Here is a 15016-nt window from a genome sequence, read left to right on the forward strand (position 1 = left end):
CTTTAGCCAAGAAGACTGGAAAGGTGATCATTATCGGTTCTGGAGTCTCTGGGTTGGCAGCAGCTCGCCAGTTGCAGAGTTTTGGAATGGATGTCACAGTTCTGGAAGCCAGAGTATGAATTTCTGTGCTATTTTACTTCTATATAGTAACTTAACCAGTAACCACATGTAGTACTAGCACAGGGCTGTGTCCCAGAAGCGTGCCCAGGGTGGATAAGTGTGTGTGCTGTTCCAGGCAGCATCCATCTGGGATGGATTGCTGATTCTGAACCTGTCTCACAGTGAAACAAGTGGGATCTGTTCTTACTGGGAGCTCTCTGATGCTTTCTCAGGAATGGGCTGGTGTAGTAGGGAAGGGTTCGAGACATACTGAAGCTTGAAAACCATGACACCATTAAAAGCTTAACAAAACCCAATATTTATTACCAAGAGGTGGCCAACAAAACGAACAAATCCAAAAGGGAGGAAGGAGGAGAGAAATAAACCCCCCACACAACCTCCCCAGTTTACCAGCTGTTGCCCATAAAGTTATCTTACCGACCTAGCATGCCTATAATTACCCGTAGCAGAAGCTGCATCCTTGGAGAGTCAGTAAGTTCACAAACTGGCAGGCGTCCCGGCCAAAAGGCAACATTGTCCTTGGTGTGAAGTTAGCTCCCCTCCAAGAAAGCACTGTCTACTTTTATACAATTAACTGAGTGGCCACAACCTCCCAGGTGTGGCCAGCACCACCCAGCCCCAGGCCCTCAGTCCCACCTCCCGGTTATGTCAGTGCATCTCTTCTGCGCACGCGTGAGAACTTTGGAAATCCCCTCACACACGTGCAGTATGCTTCGGGGGTCTTTCTCAATTGAGTTGGGGGTCGAGCCTTCCTCCCCTCCTCATCACTTTCTCCTTCAAGTGTCCTTGGAGGACAAGTAGCCAATCACAGAACACCAATTAAAACAGTTTATACAGAAGTTCTCCTTCCAAGGACGAATTCACTGTTTTATCAGTGAACTTGGCAGGGAGAATATAAACTACTGCAGGTGGCTAGGGCCAAACACAGACCATAAATTCACCCTGGTACAGGCTGGGTAGTCAGGTGCTAGTGTTGTGTGCTTACACCAGGAGCAGCTTAGAACCTTCTTCCTTTCGTGGTTAGAAATTGGTTTTTCACCAGAAAGCAGAATGCAAGTCTGTATTTTGAAAACTTGCTTGTTAAATAGAATCATTGCTTGGAATTGTTTTACAACATCAAGCAGAATATTTTTCTTGTAACTTTTAAGTCTACATTAATTCTTTCCTTGCTTATTACTGTGTGCTTAACAGAGACTTTAAAATGATATAGAGCTGCAGTTTGTGGTATGTGAACTAACTGCTTGTTCTTTCAGGAATAAGGTATTCTTCATATCCAGCCCGAAGTGGAATATCTTTTTTCCTTTTTAAGTGAAGTTTTTTCATATAATCTAATCAAATTGAGAATAGCTTGATGCACAGTTAAAATAAATCCATTGACCAATTGGACTTATGTTTTACTCCCTGGCTTCGTTTGGTCGTACATTGACTTCTGACACTTTTCTAGCACAGATTAAAATAATCTGCTCAAATTTTTATAAGATTTATGTTTCAGGCTCTTAATATTGCTACTGCTCTTCTGGCTGGGGAGCAGAGCCGCTGACTCTGTGCTTCCCAGGTGCCACACCGCTGCAGAAAGTGGAGTGCAACAGTCTGATGGTTTAGGAGTCTCTTGCTCACCTGAATGTATTATGTGTGTATGTGGGGGGGTGGTTCTTATTGTTTGCTTGCTTGAGTTTTGGGGTTGGTTGGGGTTTTTTTGAAGCTGGAATTAAGAGATTTGTGCTGTAACCTGGCTTTTGTTCTGTGCATCCTGGTTATACTTAGTACAAAAATCTGGCACAAAGCTATGTGTGATATTTTTCAGCCATTTTTCTCTAGACTGCTCTTCTTGAGTAGTCTGTATCTTTTATTTTTAATGCAGTTTGGTGTTTTCATGCATTATGATTTCCATGATCTGAGTGATAGTTTCATTGTTTCTACTCATTTTCTGTTGCTTTCAGACTTAGTTTATGTGCTTCTGAACTGCTAACTTAATTACTAAAAATCAAACTTCACATTTTTATATTAACTGGAAGCTGTCTGGGATCTTTGCCCATTTGTAACCAATATTTTTCTCTGATACCATCCTGCTAGCTGGATGAGAATAGGGGAAGGTGACTTTTTTTCTTACGGAGTTTAAAGTGGTCGAGAAATAAGTATCATCTTTAGCAGGATGTGAAAGGATCAAAATTTTTTTTCGTACTTCCAAAGTGGGCTGCTAATTCATGATTTTCTTTTTAATTGATAGCACAGCTAAATCATTTCCTATATAGCTATTGAATTCTGTGGTAGGAAGTAGGAGAAGGAGGAAATTTATATGTAATTTAATTTGTTCACGGACAATACAGGATTGGTTTTGGAATCAGAGTAGATCCTACTGTAGATACAGTGAAATCTGCCCAAATCAGATTAAGCATCTTTTTTTCTATTTTTATTTCCTTTTTTTCCCCTTCTCTTTTTTAAATGCAACTTAAACATTTTACTCCTTAACTTACACGAATTAATTGTATTCAAGTGTTCATTTTCAGAGGTTTTTGAAAAAGTGTATGTTCTGTACTTTCTATAGAAGCTTCAGTGATTATATTTCAGTGAGATGTCTTGCTGAATGTAACTGGAGGTTTACTATACTATGCTTTTAAAAGGACCGAGTGGGAGGACGAGTTGCTACCTTTCGCAAAGGGAACTATGTTGCTGATCTAGGAGCAATGGTGGTAACAGGACTCGGTAAGTTTTTCATAATCAAAAGGAGCGGGGAGGAAAATGAGGATGTTACAATTCTGAAACTTTAATGCTATTTTCTTTCATGGCCAAAATAATTGGGTATTTTTAACTATTATAAAATACATGTTCTAGTTCAGCCTCTTTGGTGGTTAGCATTTTTCATAAGTAGCAAGGCTATATGATGGGAGTGACCCCAAAGAGATGGCACGTGTTTTTTCATTTACGTTGGAAAACAAGGGAGGAGGGGAAGTGCAGATTAGAGCCATTTTAAGGAGAAAGCCCTTCTTCAGAATTTAAACCCCAAAAGTACTTTCTCCAAGTGATTTAAAAAATAATTGTAAAAGTAATGGCAAAGCTGTATTTCTTCCTATTTCTTACTATTTTATGATATGGCATCAGTTATTGATATGGTTACTTTTCTAAGAAGATGGGGAGGTGTTTAGTGTGGAATATCTTTCAGTAATGCAGTGAAATGATAAAATAATATAAAATCTGTACTAAACCTGAGTTTTACTGACTGCGTAAAGTTGGTGTCTGTCTTATGGTTAGTCTTATTAAATTGCACACAGAAGCTGGTTCCAGACAAAAAACTTAAGTGGCACAGTCCCAGAAAAAGAAATTTCAGGTTGCCTAGTGAAAGGCTACTATTTTTATGTTTAATTCATGTAATCGTAGAATGTGAAGGGGTTGGAATGGACCTTAAAGATATCTAGTTCCAACCCCCCTTGCCATGGTCAGGGACACCTCCCACTAGACCAGGTTGCTCAAGGCCTCATCCAACCTGGCTTTGAACATTGCCACATTTGGGACATCCACAACCTCCTTGGGCAACCTGTTCCAGTATGTCACTACCCTCACAGTAAAGAACTTCTTCCTAATATCCAGCCTAAATTTCCCCTCATTCGGTTTGTACCAATTACTCCTTGTCCTGTCGCAACAGTTCCTGAGGCACAGTCCCCCTCCCTGTATGACCCGTTCAGATACCGGAAGGTTGCTATGAGGTCTCCATTCAACCTTCTCTTCTCCAGGCCAAACAGCTCCAACTTTCTCAGCCTGTCTTTGTAGGGGAGGTGCTCCAGTCTTCTTACCAAATTCGTGGCCTCCTCTGGCCTTGCTCCAACAGTTCCATGGCCTTCTTATGTTGGGGACACCAGAACTGTACACTGTGCTCTAGCAGAGGGGGAGAATCCCCTCCTTTGAACCACGTTCCTTCTGATGTAGCCCAGAACATGTTTGGCTTTCTGGGCTGTGAGCGCACACTGCCGGCTCATGTTGAGTTTTTCATCCACCATTACCCACAAGTCTTTCTCCACAAGGCTGCTCTCAATCACTTCTCCACTCAACTTGTAGGTGTGTCTGGGATTGCCCTGACCCAGGTGTAGGACCTTGCACTTGCACTTTGCTTTGTTAAATTTCATGAGGTTTGCATCAGCCCACCTCTCCAGCCTGTCCAGGTCCCTCTGGATTGCATCCCTTCTCTCCAGTGCATCCACTGTGAGCTTCCTCAGGACCCGCGGATGAATCATCAGGTCCCATGGACTTGTGCACCTTCAGGGTTCCTTAGATGGTCTCAAACCTCAACCATGAATGGTCACCCATTTGTGATTGGTGTTTCCTTTCTAAAAGAATCTACCCTTTGTCTTGAATGAGGCAGCATATGCTATGAAGAAAGATTCCTGTGAGGATGGAGATGGTTTGAAAGGCATGTTTCATGTTTCTGAATGTGGAAGAGAAAAGAGAAGGTTACTGAAGGGGTTGAGCTTGTGGTTTGGAAAGGTGAAAGACTTAAGTAATAGGATCTTTTCTGGTTTTGATAGTAAACTGTGGAAGAACTGTAATTTTTAGTAGGTTGTTGAACTAGAAACAGGATCTTATTTAGACCTACTTCAACTCTGTTCTGCTTGTTCGGTCACTTCTCTAAAGACAGGAGGTATTAGGGTGGCAGAGCTTCCCCCTCTATTTTGAACAAACACTCTTGGTTCGATTGAGTTGCAAAATAAGAGACCATTGAGAATCTAGATCTGAAAAACTTTTCTCAAATTTAATTTTGTGGAGAAAGCCTATGTTGCTTCTGTTCTATACCATTTCCCATTTGTGTCTATTCTCTTCCTTTCTTCTGCTGCGCTCAGTTTGATGTTTAGGGATTTGAGATGCTTAAAGTTGTTGCTTTCTGTCTTTCTCATCATTCAGTTGTGGGATCTCCTCAGTTGTTTTCTAATTTGTTTAGTTAACACAGCTTCCAGGTACAGTTGGTGTTTGGGGTTCATCTTCTACAGATTGTATTCACTAGTGTCACTTGTTGGAGTTCCACTAAGTTTTTAGAGACTGGATTCTTTCAGTTCCATCTCCATGTCACCACACTTGGGCAACAGCTCCTGAAGTTCCTGTGCATCTGTGAGAGCTTTCCTTGACTTTTCAAACACCGTGCTTGCAGATGTGTTTGTAGCTATAAACTCTCAATCATGCTAAGGTTGCTGCCACTCTAGGACTTTGCTTGTATAATCACTCTTTTTTACATCCCATCCTTCAAGTGTTGGTCAGCAGGGTTTTTTCCATGTCCTCATTGCAGGAATTGCTGTGAAGAGCAGACCTTTGACAGTGTTACACTAGGTCACTGGAGCTGATGTTTTAATCTCTGAAATAGCTTTAACTGGTGAGTTTTTGTTTAATTGCAGACAAATTTTGCAGGAATTTCTGTTAACTATATAAAATGTTTTCCAGGAGGAAATCCCATGGCTGTGGTCAGCAAACAAGTGAATATGGAATTGGCAAAGATCAAACAAAAATGTCCACTTTATGAAGCAAATGGACAAGCTGTAAGTGTGATACTGTTTTCATGAACCTTTTAAAAAGAAGTATATCTCAAGTGTATTTGTTACCAGGCTATTGGTCTTGCAGGAGATGGCTTCTGTAGTAGTTTGGTCTAAGCCTTCCTCGGTGACCAGTCTGTAACCAAGGAAGGGTTCAGATTTACCCAGTATTCCCTACGATTTTTACATAAGCCAGACTATAAGAAGAAAGGAGGGAAGGCCTTCGCTCTTTTTCCTTCCGGCGGCTTGGAGGTGCAGGTTCCCTGCTGTTGAGTCTGTCATGTTGGGGAACGAGGCCTGGTAGGGCCTTGTCGACCTTGGGAGGCGGAGGTTGCCGGCGATCATTCCAGAGCGACTCTCGGTTGTCCCAAGGAGAGTAGTGAGATATTTCTTTGCTAACTCTTTTTTAGTGGATAGATATTGGGCTACCAATTGGGATATATATATATTTTATTTTGGTTTTGTTCCTTTTCCCTTCCCCCTTCCCTTTCCCTTGTGAAATTGTATATATTTCAGTTGTATATAACTGTAACATAAGTGTAAATATATTTATATATATCACTTTAGCTGTTTCTCTCTCGTTTCGGGTTTTCTTAGTTGTTTTTCTCCCTCTTCTCCCTGAGGTTTGGGGGGGGGGGAGGGGCCTTCTTGTGGTAAGGTTTGGAGACTTGGCAGGGAGCCAGCTTCAAACCATATCAGCTTCCAAGGAGAGGGAAGAACAAAAATGTGTCTCCCTTTTTAGGCATTGTAGTAATATGCTAGCATATCTGCACATATTCGTCTAAAACCTACTCTTTGCACATGAGTTTTTACCTTTATATTTCAGAGGTTTTGTGTAAGCCAAGTTCCTGTTTGTTCTTCCCAAATCCATTACTATTTTTCCTTAGAAAGTTGTCTGTCTCACTCTTTGAAGCAATTATCTGCTGTGCTGGCACTCTAGCTTCTGTTATTGTTGCTGCTACTCCTTTTCCCTGAAATAAGCTCGTTCTTGCTGTTGTACTTTGCTGCTTTTTTAAGACTTGACTAGCCAATGCCAGCTGGTTGAATGCATGCAGCAATAATAATCTAGAGCTGTGATTCACAAACTTAATTAGCTTTATTCTTTCTGCTTTAATGTCAAGGAATGCTGTTAGAGATAGAAATGATAGATCTTAGTGTAGTGCTGAATCTCACACATGTGTTTACCAGAAGTGTCTTGATGGATCTTCAATCATGGTACAAAGAGTAACCTCTGAAAGAAGACAGGTGAGGATGCTGGGCATCCTGCTAGAGGCCTGGAAAAGTGATTCTTGGCTCAAACTTGTTTCTAACCTGGGACCTGCAGCTCCTCTTACTGCACGTGAGTCAATAGGATGTTGTAATAAACTCAGGGAAAGCTAGCAAAGGCATTGTAAATAGTTCTACAGTAGACAGTCTGCTCCTGTGTTGTGAAGCCAGTCCTGTGCTGGTTTCTGCACTGCTGTGTTCCCTCTCTCCCAGCTAGTTTCAGTTTCTGCCCAAGGAATGCCTTAGTGGAGCAGATGAATGTATCCCTGTGCTACTGGGACTCCTCTGTTAAAACCACCCACCCACTTAGACACAGGTCAGCTGCTTTGAACTTCAGCCCATGCTTTAATTGGCTTGGTACAGACTGTGATGTCTGCAGCCTGACCCTGCAGTTTTCTTTGGTGTAGCCCAATGCTTTCTGTTCCCCAGTATGCAGCAACTGGATCACTTCTATCCAGCTAAGCAAGCCCCTCAGGCACAGGCAGCCTCTGTGGACCAGAAATTGCTCTTACTCATCAGCTAGGCACTTAGTCCAGTGGGAGCGGAGTGTTCTTCTGAAAAAGAATATTCTTCTTGATTACTCTCATGTTTCCTGTACTGCATTCAAGTGTTGTTGATCTCAGGAGACCCAGTCAGGATGGAAACTGGCAGTGTGGCTGCATGATGCCAAGCCCTGGTGTAGGGAGGAATCCCTCAGCAAAGACAAGGGTCTTACTGCTGCTTTGGCTGACCTGGTGGGACAGGTAACATCACCTCCCGTGTTCGTGTTCAAAGGTAGTTGCTTCTCTTCAGGTGTGTGCATATATTAGTGTGTGCTGGTTTAAAGGTAAACTAGCAGGGGAAATGAACCCAACTCAAAAGAGATTATAAGCCATAGTTACAATTTAATAAAAATAATAAAATAAATACAATTATACGGACAAACAATTGGTTTTAACCCACAAAACCCAGATGTATAACCCAGCACCCTGGGGCATGAACAGAATGGTGTTGGTTGGCCCCCGTGCTGAGCCCCACATGGTCCCCTTGAGTCTAAAGGAAAAGGAAATGAAGGCCTGTTGGTGAGAGTGCTGGTCGCAATCTGGTCGAGAGCAGTGGTTGCAGCCCAGTCGAGGCTCTTGTCCTCCTCTGGATCCAACGAGTGGGCCCAGAAGTCCCAAGGCCCCAAGATTATATACCCTCAGGTTCGAGTGGGAATGCCCAGTACCTCCCCCAGGGCGGGGAGTTCCACAATGGGTGACTGTGAGTCGTGAGATATTTTTGGAATCTTTGGTGGCCCATTAGCAGACATGACCCCTCAGGCTGGGTGTGGAGGTGCTGATGACTCCCCGGAGGGGAGTCATCACACCTGAGTCATTGGTGTGAGGATAGGAACATCCTCCTGTCTCACAGGCTTCACAGCTTATAGCCTGAGGGGTCAGAGCACACCCAGGTGTGCTCTGGACAGCTGCTGCAAATGATTTATTGTTAACAGTTCCTGGGAAATGACATAGAGGGTGTAGAATACACAGGTTGGGTTACACCCACACAACTTTGTTTACAACTTGGGTTGCTCATTTTGTCTTTATTAGTATAGTCCATGATGCTACTGCCCTGTGGAAACTCTGTGGAGGGCCTCTGTTCAACCTTAAGGCAGTGCTTGGTAGTAGCAAGTCCTGTTTTCCACAGAGTCTTCTACTGGGGACGTACACCAAGTCATGGCCCACAGAAAGAGGCTTTTACTTAAAACAGAAGCTGTAGCATCATCCTGTCCGTCCCCAGGGTCTTCTCTTCAGAAGTAGAATCACTTATCTATGGACTGACTGTAAGAAAGTATCCTAGAAAACAATTCATTTAGATCAAGCCTTTTCATTTTCAGCTCTTTCTTTTTTATCATTAAAAAACTCAAAAGGTCACAGTAGTGTGGACCCACTGAGTTAAAGTAGATCCTGGTGTTCAGGTGTGGTACTAGAATGCCAAGGTTAACTCAGCAGTGGATGTATCACAGGAATGTGACAAAGAAGTTTGCATTTAGGAACTGCCATTTGAGGCTTTCCCTATGCCTCTGCTCAGTAGCCTTGTTGAAGTTTTCTGGTATGCATAGGAAAATAGTCTCATAATTATGAAATACATGTTCTACCTAGAATCAAACCCAAATGTTTTTGGACAATAGTACGTACGGGTTATATTCTTACATAGATATGGAGTTACATAATTGTTATCAAATATTGACTAGCAGGCACTAGTAGAGAGGATGGCATGGAGGAATCTTAAGTACAGATCTGGCTGAAGAAGTTTCAGCTTTAATATTGAGGGGGAGCAGTATTGATCTGGGTGATCAATATGATACAGGCCATTGGGGAAGATACTCAATTTTTCACAAATGAACAGAAATGTAAGCATGCATTTACATCTTGAAATTGTAGATGCAACAAGACTGAAGATAAGTATGGGGTAGTTTGAAATACCATCATATATAGTTAAAAATATAATCTGTGCTCCAGTAATCATATAATCTGTGTCTTCCATAGTGCTGTTGCATATAATATTCCAGCTTTTGAGTTTACAGTATGACAAAACTTTTATCAAGTTTTAAAAGCACATGATCTTGAGAAGTGAATAGTGGACATAGAATAGAATATAATAGTGTAAAAAATGAGATCACTCATATTTGAGGCCTAATAACTTTAATGATAGGAGAATTAAGAAACTGGGAGAACCTTACATGGATTGCAGAGTAGGTGAGTCACTAATCTTTGACTGCCATGGGGTGGGGGAGGTATCTTCATTCTTAAAATCCTCTCAAAAATGGAGATGCATCAGAAATAGGAAAACTCATTTCATGATGCCTTAAGTCTCCAGGGATATGCCACCTGCAGATCAGTACAGGGTTTCTAAGACACTTCACCACAAAAATAGTGGGGGAATCAACATCTTAGTACAGGCGGGTGGAAAAGTTAGCTTGTGGTGCTTAGGGGATGTAGGCAGAGATGAAGTATGACAATAGTGAACCTTGGTGTTTCAGTCTGGGAAAATGCCAGAGAAGAAAGACTACAGGGCTGGAAGGTAATCGCTGGCACAAGAATGAGGGGCCAGCTGCAAAGTGGGAGAAGAGTCATAATTAGAGCAATGAGATACCGATAGAACTTCCTAGTCAACACAGGGTATCCTTTGAGTTAGGGCTGAATAATTAGAAACAAGACATCCGATCGAGCCGTAGGGATAGGCTTAGCACTGTTAACAGGACCTCTCAAGCTATTTTTGTTCTGTTTAGCAAACATTCAGGAGCTTTCCCAGTATTTCTGAAGTGCATACTTTTTTCTCCTCCTTGTGCTGTTCTTTCCCTTTGTCAGTGTTTTCTCTCTATGCTTTGTTTAACCCAGACTTGGTTTAACAGATGTGAGGTTTGCTCTTTCTAGCACATGAATTCTCATCATCTAACAGATATTTCCACACTGGCAGCACACACTATTTAACTGAATATCATCAGTACAGTCAAATACATGATTCTGGAAGTGTCCTGCTTCCTTCATTGCCCTGGAAAAGCTGGATTGGTAGTTCTTAGTCACACTGACCACTCCAAAAGATAAATTACAGCCTAGCTACTTCAGTGAGCTATGCCAAGCCTCTTAAAGACTTGTGATTGTGTAGAGCCATCCTACCATCAGGGTGGTCTTTTGGCAGGTTTTTGTATCTATGATGAACACACCTTCATTCCAATAAGGAAATCTTTGTGAACCCATTGGTTGGTTTAGTTTCCTCTTACAAGAGAAGTCTGTTGTCATGGTGGTTTGACACTGTGGTCAGACTTTTGACGAAATGACATTGTATTGTACAGACCTTGGTGTGTGACTGTTTGAGAGAGCTGAGGTTATTAAATTTCTCTTTACAAGGACTACTCTCAGCAACTGTATTATTTATGAATAGGTTAAGAACATTTGTTCTTTTGTCTCCTAGGTTCCCAAAGAGAAAGATGAAATGGTGGAGCAAGAATTTAACCGCCTACTGGAAGCCACATCCTATCTCAGTCATCAGCTGGATTTTAATGTTCTCAATAATAAGCCTGTCTCTCTAGGTCAGGCTCTGGAGGTTGTCATACAGTAAGTGACTTCTCTCTTTGTGGTAGACTTTCCTGTTTTGTGAGTGAATTTCCAAAAATGCCTGAAACAATTGTGATGTTCCTAGGATAAGCATTACCCTCTTAATACAGCTGCTTGATCTCAGCTGAGCTCTTGTTTGCATATGTGTTTCTTGTTTATTGAAGAAAAATATGCCACAGAGCAAATCTCTCTTCTTGAAAGTTTACTGAAAATCATTGCTGCAGTGATGAATAGTGGATACTTGACTCAGTGTGCATACAGCCCACTTACATTACTTGAAAGCTAATGGCAATTGTAATGGCCTTTAATAATAGCAGGTGACTTCAAACTCACATTTAGCTAGTCATGTATCCCTTATTTGCAGAAACTTGTATCAATTTTCCAGTTGTCATACAAGTATTAACTAAAATATCCCATGACAAATACTTTTATTGCATTCCACTAATTTGATTGTGATAATGAGTTCTCTTTAACAGAAGGATTTTCTGCTGAACTGACATTCACTTATCACCTTTTCCAGATTGCAGGAGAAGCATGTGAAGGATGAGCAGATAGAACACTGGAAAAAAATTGTGAAAACACAGGAAGAATTGAAAGATCTTCTTAACAAGGTCAGATGATGACATTTAGAATAAGACAATAGCATTGTGTTCCTGAGAAAGTGCCAAATTTACAAAAATGTCCAAAGAAAAATACCAGAAAGTTGCTGTTAATGCTGTTCTTAAAATACCTCTTTGCTTAAGACCTGCTTAGAAGCCTTGTTAGGACAGGGCTCCTTCTTGAGGAGGAACATAATTGATTAGGCAGAAAACCATAAAATGTAAATAAGGGAAAAGAAAGGAAGAGGACAGACTTTATAAACTGTGATGTTTCGTAGCTTCCTTTAGAGATGCTGATAATGGCTGAAGCTTCTGGGAGGTTATTTAAAAATGTGTACTGTCTTTACTACAAATCTGATTCGTAGTACGAAACACTGGGTTAGACCTCCTTCCGATACTTTTGCTTGTGGTAGGTGACATATTTTCTTCTCTGTGGAAGTTTTTCAAATGAAAAATTTTTTTAGACAGCTCTAATATTAAGTTATCTGCAACATAATTAGTAATAAATCAATGTTGGGTTTAAGCCATGTTGTTTGGGGGTTGGTGGTATTTATTATCGTTTCTTGGAGGTAGAATTGCACGTAAGTAACATCTGCCAAAACCTGGAAATCTCTTCAGTATAATAGCATACCTTGAGGTGAATATGCATTTTACACAGTAACTTATTGAAATCTAACTTTCCACGTATTTTTTTCCCCTCTCTTTCTTCCTTTTCTCGCTCTGTCTGAAAAGATGGTGAATTTAAAAGAGAAGATTAAAGAACTTCATCAGCAGTATAAGGAAGCATCAGAGGTGAAGCCACCTCGGGATATTACAGCGGAATTCCTTGTGAAAAGCAAACACAGAGATCTGACTGCACTTTGCAAGGTAAAGGATGACATACATATAGCATGTTTGTCTGCTTCCTGAGGACTTCAGCAACCAGGTAAAATTAACCACATCTCTTGCTCTGATCCAGTGCTTTCAAGAGAATGTGGTAGTAACACTGATAGGGCTGCATTGAGTACTTCTGCGTGGGGAGTATTATTAGCATGTTGAAAACTCAGTTTTGAGTAACAGTCTGCGCTGGCTCGTGTCAGACAGCACTTAACGTTTTGAAGGTGAAATTTTATGTCAGGCTTGATCTTTCGGTACAGCTGGGTCTCACAACAGTCTGGAAATAAAATCCACATTTGAAGAGAAATACCTTTTCTCTAAGATAAAGAAGGTGGTTTATTGAATAAAAGAATTCTTTCTATCCAAAGATTATTATGTACAGAGCTCTGTCTTGACAAGCAGAGTTAGTTGGCCCTCTCTGAGGGTATCTTGATGTAGAAATGTGCTTTAAAAAGGAAACCTCAAAAACTGTTCTATGATATTGTGCTGGTTTAAAGGTAAACCTTTGGGAGAAATGAACCCAACTCAAGAGAGATTACAAGTCAGAGTTACAGTTTACTAAAAAGATTACAATACAGTGATACAGAGAACCTGGTTTTAACCCACAAAAACAGATGTATTTTAACCCACAAAACCAGATGTATAACCCAGCACTCTGGGACAAGAACAGAACAGTGTTCATTAGCCCCTGGGCTGACCACCACGTGGCCCCTCTGGGTGCAAAGTAAAAGGAAAAGAATACCTGTTGGTCCAGATGATGGTCGCAGTTCTGTCAAAGTTCTGGTCCTCCTCTGGATCCAACGAGTGGTACCAGAAGTCCCAAAACTCAAAGTTTGTATATGTTCAAGTTCAGATGAGAATGCCCAGTACCTCCCCCAGGGCGGAGAGTTTCCCAATGGGTGACTTAACTCTCTGAGTCATGGGATATTTTTGGAATCTCTGATGGCCTAGGTGTTGCAGCTGCCCATTATGCCAGCCCATTGTGGCCCATTAGCAGAGATGACCCCTCAGGCTGCCTGAAGGTGTTAATGCCTTTCCCGGAGAGGAGTTGTCACAGCTGAGTCACTGGTTTGCAAACAAAAGAACACTCCCTTGCCTCACAGGGTTTCTTTAACACCCAGCTTGTAGCCTGAGGTGTGCCCTGGGCAGCTGCTGCAAAATATCCAGTTAATAACAGTCCATCGTAAGTGACATAGAGGATGTAGAATACAAGTTTTGGTTATACCCACATAGTGATAAACTGGTCCCAGCCCCTGTAACTAGGACAGATACTGACAGACCTCTTGCTAACCCAGGTCAGGTAGAACCAAGGATCATTTTTCAGATACTGAAGATATGTACCTTTATTTGGAAGCTCAGTGTACGTGTGTATACATAAGTAGTGACTCTTCTATTTTGTCACCAGTGAACAGCTTTGTGCTCTTGTTGCTTTTGTTGGACACTCCAAGTTATTCTGCCTTGAAGGAAAATGACTGTTGCCTTTATACCTAGTTCTACTAATGTTTTTTAAAATCAGGAAGAAGCTTGAATTAGATCACGTCTTTATCTTTTATGCATGGTTACTTCTGCTTTAGAAATCTCCATATTCAATATTAGCTATAATTTTTTAGGAGAGAAAGAAAAATAGAAGAAACATCTTGTGGAATATGAAGCTTTCAGAACCACAGGAACCCTTAAAATATCAGGACTGTAAGGGACCTTCAAATCTGAGTGTCTAAATTCCTAAAATATCACCGGACTAATATTTTCTGCAGTGTGGTACAGAGTTCTGTATATTCAAACAGCAGAAGAGCAAAATATGCTGGATTAAATGTTGAAAAAAAATAACAAACCTGATTTAGCTTCCACTAAATCCATGAATCTTACAGTAATTTCTCTTGAGATTAGGTCCAGTCTGATGCTACATGATGTCTTCAAATCCTTTTACATGTAAACTGATTTTAATGTTAGCTTTTAATCTTACTAGGAGTATGATGAATTGGCAGAAACACAAGGAAAGCTGGAAGAGAAATTACAAGAACTGGAAGCCAATCCACCAAGGTAAAGATACAAACTAAAAAAAAATACTCAGGAAAGCAATTCTTTTGCTACTTTTCTATGAGTTTCAAAAATTGCTTTAGTATGCTTTAATTATGGTAACTCAAGGGGTTAGGAAGGTACAAACATGGAGTTTGAGCTCCCTCAGCTTTAGAACTCAGCTTCCTCTGTTTTTTAGAGGTGACTCGAGCAGAGAAGGTGTTTCTGAGCTAGGGCGATTCAGTAGGAATCCTGACAGTAACCAGTGCCTTATCTCAAGAGGCCTTTGAGACCTGAAATCCCTGTCAGTAATGATAGCATACAGTCCTACTTATTTTGGCAAAGAACATTATTCTGTTCTGTGCTCTGTGTGATTTTACTAGGTTTTTTTGTCATTGTCTTTATGCATGCTGCTTAAGCCATTACTTATGTAACCTGTTTTATTTTTAAAGTTAAGTTTGTAGCTTCCCCCTAGAGTATGAACTCTACTTTAAAAATCTGAATTTGCTGGGGTTTGATCCTCAGCTTTCATGAAGGAGGTCCAGATGTT

General features: G+C 41.0%; 1 protein-coding gene across 1 annotated transcript in view; it reads left to right on the top strand.

Annotated features, from left to right (window-relative positions):
- Window positions 1-15016, top strand: part of KDM1A (lysine demethylase 1A) — a 51548-nt gene that overhangs the window by 16372 nt on the left and 20160 nt on the right. The window contains exons 7-13 of the mRNA XM_032710305.1: window positions 7-113; window positions 2742-2823; window positions 5542-5636; window positions 10833-10975; window positions 11496-11586; window positions 12307-12441; window positions 14417-14490. Of these exons, the coding sequence (XP_032566196.1) occupies window positions 7-113; window positions 2742-2823; window positions 5542-5636; window positions 10833-10975; window positions 11496-11586; window positions 12307-12441; window positions 14417-14490 (727 nt within the window). The remainder of the gene's footprint in view (window positions 1-6; window positions 114-2741; window positions 2824-5541; window positions 5637-10832; window positions 10976-11495; window positions 11587-12306; window positions 12442-14416; window positions 14491-15016) is intronic.

Source organism: Chiroxiphia lanceolata, chromosome 24 (assembly GCF_009829145.1).
Source record: "Chiroxiphia lanceolata isolate bChiLan1 chromosome 24, bChiLan1.pri, whole genome shotgun sequence".
In the NCBI taxonomy this organism is placed as follows: domain Eukaryota; kingdom Metazoa; phylum Chordata; class Aves; order Passeriformes; family Pipridae; genus Chiroxiphia; species Chiroxiphia lanceolata.